The 19065-nt window shown below is 41.9% G+C and overlaps 2 protein-coding genes and 1 pseudogene across 3 annotated transcripts in view; 1 reads left to right on the forward strand and 2 right to left on the reverse strand.

Annotated features, from left to right (window-relative positions):
• The window catches only part of LOC131369139 (uncharacterized), a 69245-nt pseudogene extending 63248 nt beyond the window's left edge, over positions 1 to 5997 (reverse strand).
• On the forward strand, positions 5938 to 14239 carry hmgcrb (3-hydroxy-3-methylglutaryl-CoA reductase b). The gene is made up of 20 exons (XM_058414828.1): positions 5938 to 6070; positions 6827 to 7017; positions 7432 to 7543; positions 7642 to 7729; positions 7813 to 7897; positions 8111 to 8216; positions 8318 to 8424; positions 8585 to 8704; positions 8828 to 8952; positions 9062 to 9297; positions 9415 to 9566; positions 9693 to 9887; positions 10008 to 10166; positions 10423 to 10580; positions 11621 to 11726; positions 12202 to 12372; positions 12465 to 12605; positions 12727 to 12885; positions 13005 to 13159; positions 13398 to 14239. Exons 2-20 carry the CDS (start codon positions 6853 to 6855, stop codon positions 13450 to 13452), a joined length of 2595 nt encoding a protein of 864 aa, XP_058270811.1. The 5' UTR covers positions 5938 to 6070; positions 6827 to 6852; the 3' UTR covers positions 13453 to 14239.
• A 3176-nt stretch (positions 14240 to 17415) lies between these two features.
• Positions 17416 to 19065, reverse strand: part of cert1b (ceramide transporter 1b) — a 35685-nt gene continuing 34035 nt past the window's right edge. For both annotated transcript variants that reach the window (XM_058414829.1, XM_058414830.1), the window contains 3 exons: positions 18873 to 19002; positions 18652 to 18787; positions 17416 to 17902 (listed from right to left, as the gene is read on the reverse strand). In XM_058414829.1, coding sequence (XP_058270812.1) covers positions 18660 to 18787; positions 18873 to 19002 — 258 coding nt within the window. In that variant the 3' untranslated portion in view covers positions 17416 to 17902; positions 18652 to 18659. The remainder of the gene's footprint in view (positions 17903 to 18651; positions 18788 to 18872; positions 19003 to 19065) is intronic.

The following is a 19065-nucleotide window of genomic DNA, read 5'->3' on the forward strand; positions in this document are numbered from 1 at the left end:
TCAAGGCTCATTGATGCACGTGGGGAGAGAAGGCTGGCCCGTGTGATCCGATCCAACAGGCGAGCTACTGTTGCTCAAATTGCTGAAGAAGTTAATGCTGGTTCTGATAGAAAGGGGTCAGAACACACAGTGCAGGACGGGTCAGGGCTGTTTGGGCAGCAAAAAGGGGGACCAACACAATATTAGGCAGGTGGTCATAATGTTATGCCTGGTCAGTGTATATATACAGTGCATGAGGGACTGTATTTTAGGGACAAAGTTAATTGTTGCTATATTCATTAAGCTCACACATTTGATTAATTTTAGTCCAAACTGTAGGCTCTAAAGAGCATTTAATGTTTCAGAAAATGAAAGTGGGAGTGCAATGTAGAGCAGTTTGCTGCCATGAATTGCATTCTCTGTTAAATTTAAATTGTTAGTAGTGCTATATTGCTGGTAGATCATAGATTTGCACAAAATTCTATTTTTATCACTTATGTATACTAAATCAAGCATCAGTAGTGAGTAGATGGAAAATATATATAAAATTAATAAATACAGATGGAATAATTTGCTTTTACAATTTAATACAACTAAGAGTTTAACCTAAGAAAAAAAAAGTGTTATATATTATATTATTTTATTAAAAAAGCTTCATATTTTTAGGTTTATTTGACAAATAAAATAAATAATGGGACCTTTCTATACAGTGTTATGTTTTGAAAAATATTTTCAGACAATGCTGAACAAATGAACAAAAACATTTCATGTTACATTCATCTTTACATTTCATGTTAGAGTGCAGCATCTCTGTCTCTCAGTGAATCCTATTCTGAGGCCTTTTCACCTGATGTCTTCCTCGTGCTCAACCAACATCTGTTCCATCTGATGTGAGAATTAATAAGGCTCCATTAACCTTGTGATCTGGTGCTCAATATAGATTCTCTAATTTTTTCTTTGGTAAAAAGCTCACACTGAACACTCGGTCTTGCTCCTGCCACACCTACATCACTGTGCATCTTTAGAAAAGGTGTGTCTTTGTGTCAGGTGACCATCAGAAATTTATCAGCCTTCACATGTGAGAACTTAAGACTATAAAAACACAAACAATAATGCATTTAAAATAATCACCCACTTCATTTTCAAGCAATATAACATGTAGTAATGATTTATAGCATTTAACACATGGTTAGCTTGCTCTTTGGGTAAGAAATGGGTTGATGTTAAAAAGTCAGTAAACCCTGCCATTAGCACACTTCTCTTTGCTGCCTCTACGTTTCCTGGTTCCACTGGGTTGTGGTTCTTGGTCAGTGTTGTCCTTTTCTGCACCACAGTCCTCCATTCTAACCTCACTCTCTCTTTGTTGAGGAGGATTCAGTAAACTTCCTGGGTTAGACTTGTTTATTCTGAAAGCATCTAATTCTTTTATTAGTTTAGTCTCTCTTAGTTGAGTAGCTTCCAACTCCTTTTTCAGTTCACGCTCTCTCAGTTGAGAAGCAGCTAACTCCTTTTTTAGTTCACTCTCACTCTTTTTAGAGGCATCCAACTCCTTTTTTTAGCTCAGTTTCTCTCATTTGTAAAACTTCACAATTCTTTATTAGTTTATTTTCCCTTGATTTTAGTTTACTGTTCTCGGTTTCATAATCATTCTTAGATAATCTTCTCTCACTTTAGAAGTATCCAGTTCCTTTCTTAGTGAACTCTCCTTACTTCTGGATGTGTCCAACTCTGTTTTTAGTTCATTCTCTCTCTTTTTACAATCATCCACCTCCTTTTGTAGTTCATTCTCTCTATGTTTATACTCATCCATCTCCTTTTTTTGTTCATTTATAAGCTTGTCTTTCTCATCCAGTATGTTATTTATATTTAAAATTCTTTTCTTTTCCCAAGATTCAAATTCAGTTTCCATAAAGTTTTCATGGGCTGGTGGAATAAAGAACTTCATTTTTTTTATTTCCTACCATTTTTGAAACTTCACTGAAAAGTTCCTGAACACTTCTATCAGTGTCCTGAAGAAAATGATACCTCTGACCACATTTCTTGACACACTTCATTGAGGCAGGATCTGAACGCTTTTGTCCAGAACCTCGAACATGCAGCACCGTACTGTAGTCTAAGGCCTGTTTCCCAAACCCTGAAGCAACTGCTTTTAAGAGGTAATGCTCTTTTCCAATGTCACGTCCATCTCTAATCACTAAAAGAAATGCAGTTGGTCCAGGGAACGCTGCTGACACACATTTCCTAATGTCATTTTTGATTCTTTTGATTGCCCTGGAAAGAAATAAGGATGATCTCAAACGCTCCAACCAAGAAGAGGGACTGATGGCCACAGTGACATGTCTTCCCTGGACACGGTTCTCCTTCACCTCCCAATCTTCCAGGTCAGTTCTTTGTTGGTTCTGCTGATTCCTGAGTATGAACCTGCACGCCTCCTGATTAGTATAAAGTCATCACCTCCCAGCAGTATAAATCCACACTCTTCACTGGGGTCGGCTGAATGTGTGAATTTGGGTAAAGATGCTTCACCTGAGGAACACAATGAACAAATCACAGTTTTATTTTATAAGAACAAAAAAGCAATGAATAATAAAATATTTAAATAAATACTTTGTCATTATGAAAATTCATCATAGGTCACTGAACAATAATCTCAGAAGGTGAAACCAAAACATCCTGTACATTTTATTAAAGGGATATTCAGTTTTGAAAATTTCTTTCTTTCTATGTTGCTTGTAGTTATTACTCTCACACTTGGCAGTAATGAGTGGGGTTTTTCATTGACTAGTGATTGGTTTGTGACTTTGTAATCAACAGCAGTGAATCGTCATTCCTTTCATAAAAACTCATACTTAATTCTGATCGAAGAACTTAATAATATGTAAATATATTAAAGTACATAATGCTTTAATATAGAGGACATTTCTCTGCCTCATCCCAGGCAAATCTCATCATGAGCAATTAGATGTTCTGCCAGTTAATCCCTTCTTGATACTGAATGTCTGTTCTGTCTGGAACTATGACCAAGATCACTGCGACACCTCTAACAACTACCATGCCAGTTTTTTGTTCTTTTTTTTTTTTTACAAACTGTTCCAAATTAGTAGGTGTGGTGGTGCAGCAGACTACTGAATAGACTTTTGGTTTTCTCTCTCTTTAGCTCCCTCTACTACATGTTTAGAGTATCCCAGAAGAGATTAAAAAATATATCATCATATTAGAAATATATAATTGGGAGCTTGTCTGCTGCAGTGGGGAATGTTTGAAGCCATAACCAGTATCAACGTCAGAGTAACCAGTAGTCCTGCATCGGACACAGAAACTAAAGTGTTTACTTACAGAAGTTGACTCCAATTTGAAAAGCTAAAAAAACAAACAAAAACATTTCAACAAAAACATTAATTCAAGAAAAAACAAAAGCTGCAATGTAAACATACCTAGTTCAGTTCTCTCTGATTGTACTGTAAAAAAACCCCCAAAAACAGAGATAATATGTGGTGTTACCTCTGTATTTGTGTACACTATAATTTACGCTATATAGGGGAGAGTGGGGCACAACCTAACATGGGGCACATTTATTTAGTAGGAGAGAATGTATATGAATCACATAATAGTTAACAATATGGAATATATATATATATATATATACCAGTCAAAAGTTTGGACACTTTTAATTCAGTGTTTTTTGTTTAGGGATTTATTTTCTACATTCTAGAACAATACTGGAGATTTCAGAACTATGAAATAACACACATGGACTTCAGTAATCCATATGTAATGACAACAAAAAACAGTCGGTTGTTATTTTAAGACACGAAGGTCAGGTGTTCTGGAATAGTTCTTGCAAGAACAGTATCGTCAAGTGCATTTGCAAAACCCATCAAGCACCATGATGAAACTGGCTCACGTGAAGACCATCCCAGTAAAGCAAGACCAAAACTGACCTCTGCTGCAGAGGAGAAGTTCATTTAGAGTCACCAGCCTCAGAAATCACCAATTAACAGCACCTCAGATTAGAGGCGTTATGAAGGCTTTACAGAGCATCAGTGGCAGACATATCTCAATATCAACTGTTCAAAGGACATCATTGTGGATTTTGGCCGCCTTCAGCATTGTTTTACGATGTAGAAAGAAATAAACATCAGGAAAGACCATGGAATTAGAAGATTCCAAGAATTATTGGTAACATATATGAGTCACATAATAGTTAACATTACAGAATCCCTATTTTTATTTTACATAAAAAAGGAACAAAATAAAACAACATTAGCAACAACAATAATAATAGTAAAGAAAGAAAATAAAACAATTAAAAACAAAAAATCCTTCCACCCTGGGTCCTGGCTGTTTTAATTAGCGAATATACCAAACATACATTTAATTTACTGCTTCATCCGGGCCAACAGCCTGAAGGAACTGGCCTGAGGTTTGGTGTTGATAGCTCAAAAGCCTGCTGAGTTATAAACCTCCAAAGTTTTGAATGGAATTCTATGTGAAAAAGGCCACTTCAAGCTTCCGTACCTAGAATACCGTAATTCCGTTCACTTAGGAAAGTAATAGCAATAAACTTCAGATCAGGATGAACAACCTGAAAGCTCTAGGAGGAAGAGCAATTGATAAAAAATTGTCTAATAATAATAATAACTAGATTTTTAAAGTTCGTCATGACAAACTTTGACGTTGGCTTGACGAAGCAAGTAGTTGTGACTTCCGATGGTTTTAGGAGGCGAGTGGACAGACAGGGTGCTAATGTTTCTACAGGCGAGTGGACAGAAAGGGTGCCAATACTTTTGGAGGTGTACACGTAACCCTGTTCCTGAGCATTTGGATATGTCACATGTCTATATTGCAGTCATTTTGTGATCAGCTTATAAAGCAAAACAGAATTTTGGCTCTTTTAAGCGAACAAAATAATAATAACTAAACATGTACATTTCCTGAAGAAAATGTTAGTGGTGCTTGCCGTGGCAAAACTCGTCCCTGACCGCCAATACTTTTGGAGGTGAATGGTCAGATAGGGTGGCAAATATTTTGGATGCGAGGGGGTAGATAGGGTGCCACTACTATTAGAGACAAATGCATGAGTGCAAGTGATGTCATCAGAACGCTTATCATAGAGTTCTCCTCAATGTGCCGAGTGTTTTATTATGACACATGTCCATGGTGTGGTAATTTTGTGAATCCAGTTAATTGTGGGTTAACGTGCACGTGATGTCACGTGACGGCATCAAAAGTCATGTTACGAAGTTCTACTCCTTGTGCTGTCACGTGTATGTTGTTGTGATTTTGTGATTCCAGTTAATTGTGGGTTAATGTGCACGTGATGTCATCAAAATTCACGTCACAGTGTTCTCCTCATTGCGCTGTCACATGTCTATGTTGTGGTAATTTTGTGATTCCAGTTAATTGTGGGTTAACATGCATGTGACGTCACGTGACGCCTTCAAATTTCATGTCACAAAGTCCTACTCATTGTGTTGAGCGTTTAAAGAGTCACTTGTGTATGTTGGGGTAAAGTTGTGATTCCACTCATTTCGAAGACTGCCATGCACGTGAAGACGTGAGATAGTAACAGTGTGCTTTGCATAGCAAGCACCACTAATAAGCTTATAAAGCTAAACAGAACGTTGGCTCTTTTAAGCTAACATAATAATTGTGTTAGCAATACCAGCATGTGTGTATATGTATATATACTGTGTGTGTGTGTGTGTGTGTGTATAATTGGTGTAATTTGTTATTAATGGCTAGTATGTCTTTGTAATTTGCCTTTACATGTAATGATCGTTTTTTTTTTTAAATTAACATTATTTTGAAAAATCACATTCACATTTAAAATAATAAGTGGTATCGGTATCGGAAAAATTGTAACAAAAAGTATCGGTATCGTATCGTATTAAAAAATTGTGGTATCGCCCATCCCTACTCTGGATACCGCCCCTCCCCCTCACCCCACCACGATGTCCTGCCGACGTCAACTCGATGGGCGTGTCCACAGTGCTGTCGTTGACTCATGGACGCCATTATTGAGGGTGGATTACATCAGTAGCTCTTAAAGCCCTCGGACACGCTCTGTAGAGCGGTTTAACAAATGAAGGTAGGCTATTTTACTACGCACCAACTCATAAATCGGACATTTTGTGTTGTTTTATGTCTTCATATTACTAAGTGAATTCTTTTGACCTTGGCGAAATTTGGATTCCGGAAGTGTAGTTAAACTGTGCCGTAGCTGGCTCACAAGTCAGTAGTGGATGTATTTTTTCCTACCCGTATTCCGCATTTGTATTATGATTGGCTGCTTTTATGCGGTTACGTCGCTTTGTCCAATCGGTTGATTCAGATTTGGAAGATATAGCCAATCGTGGGTGAGAAGGCGGGATTTGTCGGATTACTGGTGTGGCATTGCTAGCTCTCCTGGTTTGATATATACATATGATTTTATTACGGATCGTAAACGCTATTTGAGAATATTTAAGCCAAATTTAAGTTATTTAATTAAACGTTAGTTAATTGTCACGCCTTCTGACACTTATAGTTAGTATAACAATCTGTTTTATTTTATTATCTGCTTAGAAGTATTACATGTGTACATCACGTTATCTTAAATCTCCCACTGCTTAAAAGATGTCAGAAATATTAATTATATGATAATCTCGTTGTAGAGATCAAGCAATAAACCTTAAAAAATACTTGACTTAAAAGTTCAGCCCTCACATCAGTGATGGTCATTTGATGTAGGATGGTCAGAGAGAACTGAAATTGTTTTGATTTCACTAAAATCTCATGAGCATCAGTTCACCTCAGTTTTCTTCTTTGTGTCATTGATGATCGATTTCTGTTTCTCTTTTGCCAGGTGACCCGCTGAGCCTAACCGTGACGATGCTGACCCGCCTTTTCAGGTTACACGGCCTCTTTGTGGCCTCACACCCGTTAGAGGTGATCGTGGGAACGATTGCAGTGACCATCTGCCTCATGTCCATGAACGCCATCGCTGGCGGTGACCAGATATGTGACTGGAAGCATCAGTGCCCCAAAGCACAAGAGGTATGTTTACCTAAAGGACGTTGATTCATGATTTTATTCCTAAAGGTCCATAAAGGGACCCGGTGACTAGACAGTAGAGATATCTGACTGAACGAAGGGGTGGAGATTGAACGCTCAAACTTGTATATCTCAAAATGACTGTTGAGTCATGTTCAGACATGGGACATGAATCGATAATGTATTAAAATGACTACATGTGATTTTACCTTAAAGGCAGAAATACGGTCAGAGCTGCTGCTGCTGTCAGCAATAAATCCACACCTTCTGACCAATCGGATTGAAGAATTCTTTCCATAATTCATGATCCAGTTAGCTTTGTGTCGTAACAATGTTATAACCATAACACAACAGATCATTCTGACTTTCTTCACTAACCCTGCTTGGAAATGAATCCCTTTCCTTTTACATTTCCAGAAAATTCTGAGCAGCGATATCATCATCTTGACGCTCACCAGGTGTACGGCCATCATCTACATCTACGTGCAGTTCAAAAACCTGAGGCAGCTCGGCTCCAAGTACATGCTCGGTGCGTGTCACCTTCTCCACACTCCAGATTTTTAAGGATCTTTAAATTCGTCATGAATTTTACGTCACTTACTTTGGTTGAACTGTGTGTATTCTCAGGCATCGCTGGACTCTTCACCGTGTTCTCCAGCCTCGTCTTCAGCATCGTGGTCATTCATTTCCTCGGCAAAGAGCTCACCGGCCTCAAGTAAGTCATGTGATGCTGTTTTTATTTGAGACTGTGTTGATTTAAAATCAACTAAAATAATCATGCGTATTTTTCCCATACAGTGAAGCGCTGCCTTTCTTCCTGTTGCTGATCGATCTGTCTAAAGCCTGCACGCTGGCAAAGTTCGCTCTCAGCTCCAACTCTCAGGTACGACTGAAAACCCAGAGCTAGTTACTTACTAACAGTGCTTTCTATGCTTTCTAACAGTCAGTGCTGAAGATGTAAAGCTTTAAAGTAGCAAGTTTTCTGACACGAGTGAGCGTCTTGCAGTTTCTCAGGAAGCGAGAGAGAGAGAGAGAGAGAGAGGCGCTTTACCTTTAATACTTCTTTTTAGTAAATAGCAATGGTTTGATCCTGCAGGAGGAGGTGAGGGAGAACATCGCTCAGGGCATGGCCATCCTGGGGCCGACCTTCACCCTGGATGCCGTGGTGGAGTGCCTGGTCATTGGAGTAGGAACCATGTCTGGTAAGAACAGCATGAAAAATAGAAGGATGAGTCTCTGTAGTCTGAGTTTTAACCTGTTTTTGTGCCTCATCTGAACCATACAACTTCGTGTGTGTGAGCAGGCGTGCGGCAGCTGGAGCTGGTGTGCTGTTTCGGCTGCATATCCGTCCTGGCCAACTACTTCGTCTTCATGACCTTCTTCCCTGCCTGCGTCTCTGTGGTGCTGGAGGTGAGAATCGGAGATGTAGATGTCATGCCAGACCTCAGGACATTGTTTACTGTGTGTCTGTGTGCGTGCATGTGTTTGTGTGTGTGTGAGATTAGGTAGTGTGAGCATGGACACTGTGTGTGTGTATTGCGTTTATAAGTGACTTGTTTCTCTCTTGCAGCTTTCCAGAGAGAGCAGAGAGGGACGGCCCATCTGGCAGCTGAGCCAATTTGCTCGCGTCCTGAAGGAAGAAGAGGACAACAAGCCCAACCCTGTCACACAGCGCGTCAAAATAATCATGGTGAGAATTGCAGACTGACCAAAAATCAAAATATATATTTATATCTGTATTGAATTGGATACTATACTGTAGCAGTAATAGTAGTAGTAGTGTCATTGTATAATTGTGTGTGTGTGTGTGCAGTCCCTGGTGCTGGCGTTGGTTCACGCACACACACGCCTGCTGGCCGAGTCTCCTTCCAGTAACTCCTCCGGCTCTGCGGTGGATCTGCATAGCCCCAACATGGACACACAGTCGCCCATGACCAGGTACGACCACCTTTCATTTAAATTCTCCTGATTATTGTTCTTTTTGACATTTAATTTGGATCAATGACTCTCTCTCTCTGTCTCTGTCTCTCTGTCTCTCTTTCTGTAGCTTGGACATGGAGCAGGTCATCACTCTGTCTCTGGCTCTGTTGCTGGCTGTGAAGTACGTCTTCTTCGAGCAGGCCGAGACCGAGTCGTCCTTGTCAATCAAAACCCCACAGACCTTCCTGTCCAGTAGGAGAGCAGGTGAGGAGTGCTGTAGGAGGGAGGTAGCTTTACCAAGAATGTCACACACCCTGAACGCCTGCATGAGTCCGGCTACGATTTGCACTACAGACACCAGAGGTAAACTAACTATAACTTTTTTTTGTTTGCACTTCTTCCTTTCGTCTTCCTTTCATCACAGACACTCAGAGTTTGTGTTTTATTTCTGAAGGATGTCTGTTTTTTTTTCGGGGTTAGATAAAGAGACTCAGCAGCAGGCTGTGTCGTGTCCGTCTGCTCAGAAACGTACAGCACAAGAAGAGTCAGAGGAACGAGAAACACCAAGCTCTAAAACTTCAGTCCATCCTCGTCCTCTGAGCGAGTGCCTGAGCATCCTCAGAGACCCACAGGTACAAAACCAGACACTCTCACAAACGCTTCAGTTCAGTACACCATAGAAACAGAAATGATAATGAAATTACAATTGGATTGTAGTGGTGATGTGTGTGTGTGTGTGTGTGTGTGTGTGTGTGTAGCAAGGACCACGTTGCCTGAGTGATGCTGAAGTAATAGCACTGGTTGAGAACAAGAGCATTCTGGGATACCGCCTAGAGTCGGAGCTGGAGACTCCAGAAAGGGGCGTGGCCATAAGGAGGGAGATGTTGGGGTCTAAGTTGCCCCGCCCTTCAGCCCTGAAGAACCTCCCCTACACAGGCTATGATTACTCCAAGGTACAGATTCAGCTGCTTTTATTCTTAATTCTCCAAACCAACATGTTTACTTTTTGTTTGTTTGTTTGTTTGTAGATGGATTTTTGTTTAAGCTGATGTTATCTCTTGTCTCATGGTCAGGTAATGGGCACAAACTGTGAGAATGTGATTGGCTATGTGCCTGTGCCAGTGGGCGTGGCTGGACCTCTGCTATTAGATGGGAAGGAGTTTTATGTTCCCATGGCGACGACGGAGGGCTGTTTGGTAGCCAGCACCAATCGAGGATGCAGGGCCATCACTGTGAGTCTTTCCCTTTCTATCTGTTCCTTTTCTTTTACATCCAGCTCACTGTCTTTTCTTTCTTTCTTTCTTTCTTTCTTTCTTTCTTTCTTTCTTTCTTTCTTTCTTTCTTTCTTTCTTTCTTTCTTTCTTTCTTTCTTTCTTTCTTTCTCACTCTCTCCATTGTAGTTTCTTTTCTGTTAATTATAATTAGTATTATTAATTATTATTATATAGTTAGTTATAATGTTCTCTCTCTCTCTCTCTCTCTCCGTAGCTCTCAGGTGGAGCGAGTGGCCGTGTCCTGGCAGACGGGATGACTCGGGGTCCAGTTGTCCAGCTGCCATCAGCGTGTAAAGCTGCAGAGGTGAAGTCCTGGTTGGAGAGCTCTGACGGCTTCAGTGCACTTAAACACGCCTTCGACAGAACCAGCAGGTCAGAGAAAAAAGAGCTCATGAAGGAACTGCACAGTGACGTGATACTGTAGCTAATCCTCCTAAACTGATATTGTATCTCCTTCTATATATCATACTGTATCTCCTCCAGTATCTCCTTCTATATCATACTGTATCCCCTCCAGCATCCTCTCCAGCATCCACCAGTATCCCCTTTGTATCTTCACCTGTATCTCCTCTAGTATTGCCTCTCCACCTGTATGAACTTTGTATCTCCAGCAGTATCCCCTGTTGTATCTCCTCTAGTATCCCCCCGTATCTCCACCAGTATCCCACCATATCACTGCCTGTACCTCGGCAGTATCCACATCAGTATTTCTCCACCAGTATCCCCCTGTATCTCCACTAGTATCCCATCCTGTATCTCCTCTAGCATCCCCTCTGTGTTTGCATCAGTATCTCCTTTAGTATCTCCCCCATATCCTGCCATATCTCCACCAGTATCCCCTCCTGTATCTCCTCTAGTATTGCCTCTCCACCTGTATGAACTTTGTATCTCCAGCAGTATCCCCTGCTGTATCTCCTCTAGTATCTCCCCATATCTCCACCAGTATCCCACCGTATCACCTCCTGTACCTTGCCAGTATTCCCGTCAGTATTTCTCCACAAGTATCCCGTCCTGTATCTCCTCTAGCATCCCCTCTGTATTTGCATCAGTATCTCCTCTAGTATCCCCCCCATATCCCACCATATCTCCGCCTGTATCTTCATCAGTATCCCCTCCTGTATCCCCGCCAGTATTCCTTCCTGTATCCCCGCCAGTATCCCCTGCAGTATCTCGTCTAGTAACAAAGCGCAGGCTTTACATTTGCATCTTAGCAATTTGAATATAATAATTTTGTTTGTAAAACCAGTGTAGCTTGTGTGTGAACTTTAATTATCATTTTTTGCTCTTGATGTTTAATTTATTGTGGAGTTTATAGAGTGTTTCTGATAATTTGATGTCTTTATTAGAGTTTTGAGTTTGTTAGGGTGAATCTTCTGAAGTGTGTGTGTGTGTGTGTGTGTGTTGCATTGCAGGTTTGCTCGTCTTGACCGGCTGCAGGTGTGTCTGGCGGGCAGGAATCTCTACATCCGCTTCCAGTCTGAGACCGGTGACGCCATGGGCATGAACATGCTGTCTAAGGTGTGTTCTGTGTAATACCTCCTGTAATAAAATCTATGCGGTAATGACTCCTGTGCCCCATGTAATAACTCCTGTAATAACATCTATGCGGTAATGACTCCTGTGCCCCATGTAATAACTCCTGTAATAACATCTATGCGGTAATGACTCCTGTGCCCCATGTAATAACTCCTGTAATAACATCTACACAGTAATAACCCCTGTGCCCCATGTAATAACTCCTGTAATAACATCTACACAGTAATAACCCCTGTGCCCTGTGTAATAACTCCTGTAATAACATCTACACAGTAATAACCCCTGTGCCCTGTGTAATAACTCCTGTAATAACATCTACACAGTAATAACCCCTGTGCCCTGTGTAATAACTCCTGTAATAACATCTACACAGTAATAACCCCTGTGCCCTGTGTAATAACTCCTGTAATAACATCTACACAGTAATAACCCCTCTGCTGTGTGTGTGTGTGTATAGGGTACAGAAGAGGCATTACGCAGACTGCAAGAGCAGTTTCCCGAGCTTCGCGTGTTAGCCGTCAGCGGAAATTACTGCACCGATAAAAAACCCGCAGCCGTCAACTGGATCCATGGCCGAGGGAAATCCACCGTGTGTGAGGCCACGATTCCGGCTAAAGTGGTACGAGAGGTAAGTGCACGGAGATAAATGCTAACCAGCTAATGATACTACAGCAGTGCTGACTCCTCCAGTCTGACCGGTGGCTCTACGGCTCCCTCTAGGTGCTGAAGACGAGCACTGCGGCTCTGGTGGAGCTGAATATCAGTAAGAACCTGGTGGGATCGGCGATGGCCGGCAGTATTGGAGGCTTCAACGCACAGGCCGCTAACATCGTAGCCGCGATTTACATCGCGTGTGGACAGGTGAGGTCTGAAACTCTGGTGGAAAATTAATATATAAAACATTTGGTTTCTCTGTTATGGAGTTGATGATGTGATCATGTGTCAAAGCATGTCATTGATGTGTGTGTGTGTGTGTGTGCAGGACCCAGGTCAGACAGTAGGCAGCAGTAACTGTATCACTCTAATGGAGGCTGTCGGGCCAGACGGAGAGGATCTGTGTATTTCCTGCACGATGCCATCTATAGAGTTGGGCACCATTGGAGGGGGCACAAACTTACCACCACAGCAAGCCTGTTTACAGGTTCGGACGCCATTTTGTTGTTTTCTTCAGCTCAGCTTTGCCTTTTATGGTGTTTTGTGGGTGTGGCTAGACACAAACAAGCAAATCTTAGCTTTTTGTGTGTGTGTGTGTGTGTATAGATGCTGGGTGTACAGGGTGCGAGTGCAGACCGTCCTGGGGAGAACTCGCGCACCTTGGCGCAGGTGGTGTGTGCGACGGTGATGGCGGGAGAACTCTCGCTCATGGCCGCTCTCGCTGCAGGACACCTCGTCAAGAGTCACATGACTCTGAACAGGTACATACATACACACACAGAGGCGCGTTTTGCTATTCTAACAGCGCTTTGGTGTGTCTATTACACTCTCTCACACACACACACAGGCGCATTTTGCTATTCTAACAGCCCTTTGGTGTGTCTATTACACTCACACACACACACACGCACACACACACACACACACACACACAGAGGCACTTTTTGCTATTCTGACTGCACTCTGTGTAATCAGTCACGTTGCTTTTTCTTTCACCAGATCAAAAGTCAACCTCTCGGAAATGTGCGGTTCGATGGGGAAGACTCCTTCCTGACGGTGCGTTCAGGAGCTACAACATAAGGACTGCCGAAAGTGACTCTTAGGAAAAAATAAAATAGTAAAACTCTGCCTTTTAAGGTCAGCAGGAGCACGCTGACCCGAGCGCAGGCAGAACCTGGAGAAATAAATCCTTCTGAAGTCCATGTTTGTGCTTCTGGAGCAGCTTTGCACTAGTGTTTGGACAGCGATGAATGTCTGTATGCTGTAACCTTGAAGTATTGTGACTGTGTTGAACCTCGCTACGTCCAGTCGGAGGAGGCGGAGAAGGACGAGGCGGGTGTTTTCTTTAAACCTAATAACAACCACTACACGCGTAACAATTCTTCAGTACACTAACTTCTGAATCCGTTAAGAGAATGCCTGCTTTGTACCGATAGCTGTGTGTGTGTGTGTGTGTGTGTGCTGAAGGTCAGAGTGTGAAATAAAAGTGTGTTTAATTCACTGGATCTGAAACAACTGAACAAACCCTCTGAAAGTGAATGTACTGAGCTGGACTGATTAATGACGGAATTAACGAACGTCACGGTACATTTTATCCATTTACTGTTACGTTCATTGTTGTGGAACGACAGTTATAACAGGTCTCACACACACACACACACACAGGCGACTCTTCTGCCCGATCCTGCAACTTAAATACCAGTAAAGCCATGTGACTGGTTTGCTTCATAAACATCACTGTTAAATCAAATGTATTTTAAATTAATTTAAATTCATGATTGTTTTTGTTTTGTTTTATAAAATGCCAAAAAATGTCAAATAAATAACAGCGCTGTTATTCAGATCGGCTGGAAAGTGAGTTGTCGTTAAAACGCATGTTCTTTATTTTTGATGAAATAATTTTTGAGGGATTTATTTATTTATTTTTTCCAAAATTTACATAACACAATCAACGATGTATCCATTACCTGAAGAATTTCTTTTTCTGTGGTAATGGATGCCAAAAAAATGGATGGATTTTACCTGTGTGTAACAATCCCTGTTTATACTGCAAAGGAAAAAGGAGACAGAGAAGAGAATAATACAGTGGGGTTGCCACAAATAATAAACATAAAAATCCACCCTTTATGGAACATTAAAAATATTCTGTGGGGTGGCAATAATTTTGCACATATACTGGAGACATAATTTAAATGCCTATTATGTGTGAACATATTGTTCTAAAGTCCACCCCCTTTAAAAAAATAATTAAAAAAATAAAAAGAATTATATTGCCAAACGTTTTGGGACGTCTGCCTTCACACGCACATGAATGTAATATGGAGTTGGCCCGCTCTTTGCAGCTAGAACAACTTCAACTCTTCTGGGAAGGCTTTCCACAAGGTTTAGGAGTGTGTTTATGGGAATTTTTGACCATTCCTCTAGAAGGACATTTGTGAGGTCAGGCACTGATGTTGGATGAGAAGGTCTGGCTCACAGTCTCCGCTCTAATTCATCCCAAAGGTGTTCTATGGGGTTGAACACCAAACTCTCTCACCCATGTCTTTATGGACCTTGATTTGGTCACTGGTGTGCAGTCATGTTGGAACAGGAAGGGGTCATCCCCATAGCTGTCCAAAATGTCTTGGTATGAAGCTGAAGCATTAAGAGTTCCTTTCACTGGAACTAAGGAGCCGAGCCCAACCCCTGAAAAACACCACCTGAACTCAGTGAATTGGAGGGGTGTCCCACTTTTGGCAATATAGTGTAGGACTCGTGAATTTGTGTTATTACATCATATATCATCATCAGAATCCAGTATGCAAATGAATGGCTGTGAAGGAGAAATGTGAGTCTATGGGGTTCTTTTTTGGTACAGAAAAAATATCTTCGGTCAAATAATCAGACCACACGCTGCAGTAAGACGTCTTTCTCTTTATTTCTGTAGAAACACTCGACAGAAGTGCTGCATTTTCACTCTTTTTCCTCCTGCATTCATTCCGTTCAGACGCTGTTAGTGTAACTATTTTATTTACAGAAACATTGGTTTTTATTCCAACTACATTACATTCAGTGCAAATGCAACAAATAACAAACTGTACTGGGATTAGAAGGACGTCTGATTCTTCAGCACACACACACACACACACACACACTTCACTGGGGTGCAAAACTCCACTCCTCTGGTCACAGCATCACCGCTGTTTATTTGAATGCAGATAAAATCATCTGTTTCACGTGTGAGAGAGGATCGGATGAGACATCAATTTGATTTAAAAAAGGAAAACGAAAAATTTAACGAAACAGTCGTGAGGAATGGAGTGGAGCAGCCGTGTGTTGAGTGGAGCTAGTAAAGAGGGCCAAGGTTTCCCTCAACATCCGTCATTAACAGTCCTCTGCCTCTTACAGAGCGAGCCTCAGAGGGGTCGTGACTCCAAGCGCTCTCCGTGTTAAACGTGTTCCTTACATCACTATAAATAATCAATAATCAATTTCAACCAAATTCTAGCAATTTCACCTTGCATTCCTCTCTCTCTCAAAAAAAGGCTTGTTTATCGCTCTGTACGAAGGAATTCATTTGGAAAAATCGTCTGCAGCAGGATTCACACAGGATCTGGAAAATCTTTTATTGTTGCTCTTCCAAGTTTTGGGTAAAATTCCACATGAGGAGACTCGCTAATGTGAAATAAAACGAAACGATCGATCAGTTTCGAGTCACGTGATGAAAAGCTTTAAAATTTCAACTTGCTTTTCGATGAGAGCAAAAGTAATGGCACCCCGTGAAAAGCGAAAGCGCTGCAGAGTCTGTGTGAAATCTGGTGCTCTGCAGTAGCCGAGCTGTTGGATAGATTTAGATTTATGGGATTTTGCCCGCAGGTGGCGCTCTTTCCCTGCTTTTTCATCACTCTCTCACTACTTTTTCGCTGCTCTTTCATTGCTCTCGCACTGCTCTCTCATCGCTCTCCCATGGCTCTCTCAGTGCTCTTATCATTCTCACTGCTCTCTCATCACTCTCTCAACACTCTCTCTGCTCTCTCGCTTCTCCTTCATCGCGCTCTCACTGCTCCTTCATCGCGCTCTCACTGCTCCTTCATCGCGCTCTCACTGCTCCTTCATCGCGCTCTCACTGCTCCTTCATCGCGCTCTCACTGCTTTCTCACCATTTCATCGTTTTCAGCTCACTACATGCAAATCATCTGTGCTTGGCCATATACAAATATCCTGATCATTGTAGGAACTTTTAGCTCCCTAAACTTCCCTAAAAGACAAAGATAAATGAGGCCCAGTGTTTAATCAAATAGAAAATAAACCCATTATGGCGTAATCGCTGAAAGACGCTTGACTTTTTTTTTTCCTTTTTCTTTTTTACTTTAAACTCCCCCCCCCCCCCCCTTTGTTTAGGGCTTTAACGTTTAGAGAAACCTCGCATCAGCAACGCTCAGGTCACGTGATCAGACTGAGGCACTTCGCTAATGATTTATACGTAGGTCCGACGCCTCGGATCGTCCCGGCCGCACGAACACACACTGTTGAGTGTGTACTTCATCATACTTCTCGTTTGCACGCACACACGCACACACACGTCTCCTCAAAACCCCACCCCCCACCACCCCTGACTCTAAGGCATGTGGAGTTGGATGAATCACGCACAAAGCACTGGCTGACCGCAATCCCACACACATGAAGCACGTAATTAGAAATTATATACAAGTCAATCAAGATGTAAAGCCTTTCCGCATCGTATTAAAAAAGATCCCGCTGTCGTCGTCTATCACTACGGATTCTTAATTGTGCTACAGTACGCCAGCGTGTCTCTGACATACACAAGTACAACTAAAAACAGATCCAGAGACAAAAAAAAATCAAACCACAAAAAAAAGAATCTCCTCATCAGCACCAGGATCCGGGCTTCATCAAGGAGATGGAGACGGAGAAAAAAAAAAGGCAAACTTCATGGGTCATGTTGTAGGTCATAGGTCAATGACAGCCCTCTCCGAGTTCAGGATAGTTCTAATATCTGACCCAAGCGAGTATTTCCTTCTTTTTTTTTTTTTTTTTTAAATTAGCAGCATGGGGGTGGGGGGAAAAAAAGCAATGAATTCTAGGACCAACCGGCTCAACGAAAGGGAAAACTAAAAGCGAGCGGTCCTTCCGCGCTTCGGCTCCGTTAAATAAACCTGTTCTGTAAATCTCAGATCCATCCATCCATCCATCCATCCATCCCAATATCAATATACATCTCTGCTGACATGACAGAACCAACGCTGAGGTTTGGCGACCGGTCCTCTCAGAGCGCTGCAGGGGTTAAAGCCTCGGGAACGCTTGAAGCCGACGCACATCTATACTGAGGGCCGCTGCAGAGGATCGTGGGTAATGTGGGTAGCTTCCGGGGGCAGCCAAAGGGTCTGGACATTCAGGAGGAAGAGGAGGAGGATGAAGAGGAGGAAGACGGCCTGCAGTGAGAGGAAGGTCCTCAGGGCCGTTGTAGCTGGGAGTGTAGAGAGGGGGCGCTGTACACTGACGATCTACACACAAAAAGAGACAATGTTACACACTGAAGGACGCCTCCATCCATTCATCCATCCATCTATCCATCTATGCATATATCCATCCATCTATGTATATATTCGTCCATCCATCCATTCATCCATCAACTTTAAGCCATTTAATTATCCATCTGGCCATGGAGCTAGCCATCTATCTACCTAGTCTCCTCATCCGTCCATCTATCATTCCAGCCATCTATCTATCCATCCCTCCATACACTTTTCAAACAACTATCTAACCACTCGTTCATCCACTTGTCCATCCACTCATCCATCTACTATCTATCCATTTATCATCTATTTTCCATCTAACTACTTAACAATCAATCTAACTACTTATCCATCTATCTATTTAACTAACTTATTCATCCATCCATCCATCCATCCATCCATCCATCCATCCATCCATCTCATTCATCATTTCATCCATCATATCTATCATTTACCCATATAATTATTCATCTTGCCATTAATCCATGGAGCTAGCCATCTATCTACCTAGTGTCCTCATCCATCCATCTTTGAAACCTCTATCCATCCATTCATCCATCCATCTATCCATCCATCCATCTCTATGCACTGTATACACATCTACATCTTATCTACCATGCATCTCTTTAATCTAAGCTTCCATCCATCCATCCATCAGTTAGCAGGTAATTTAGTTTATGTTTTTTAAAAACAATACATTTTGACTAAACTGTGAGAGAAAGTTCTGGAAGATTCACCTGAGCTCTCAGAAGAGGATGGGCTTGCCGGCAGTTTTCTCCTGAACGTAGGAGGTGAAACGTTTCAGGAATTTGGGGTATTCCCGCTTCGCTACGGCTCTCAGGACAGACGCAGGAGCCCAGCCTCCGGGGTTTACTGCACCACAGGATGACGACACAATAAATAAATAATAACAACAACAATAACTCCTTGTATGTATAAAAATTTAGAATTAACTGACCGTTGGCCACGTATGTGATTTTACACAGGATGTTGTCTCTGCTGATCTCTTTGTTGCCCTCCGGTGGACTGACCAGCGTCTGGCAGATCATGGCGATGTTGATTTTGGCACGGACGCATCTGCTGCTCGGCTGAAAGGAACAAAACAGGGGGATATTTTAAGTGAGGATAAAGTAGAAACTGCCCTCAGATCA

This window comes from Hemibagrus wyckioides, linkage group LG18 (assembly GCF_019097595.1).
Source record: "Hemibagrus wyckioides isolate EC202008001 linkage group LG18, SWU_Hwy_1.0, whole genome shotgun sequence".
NCBI lineage: Eukaryota > Metazoa > Chordata > Actinopteri > Siluriformes > Bagridae > Hemibagrus > Hemibagrus wyckioides.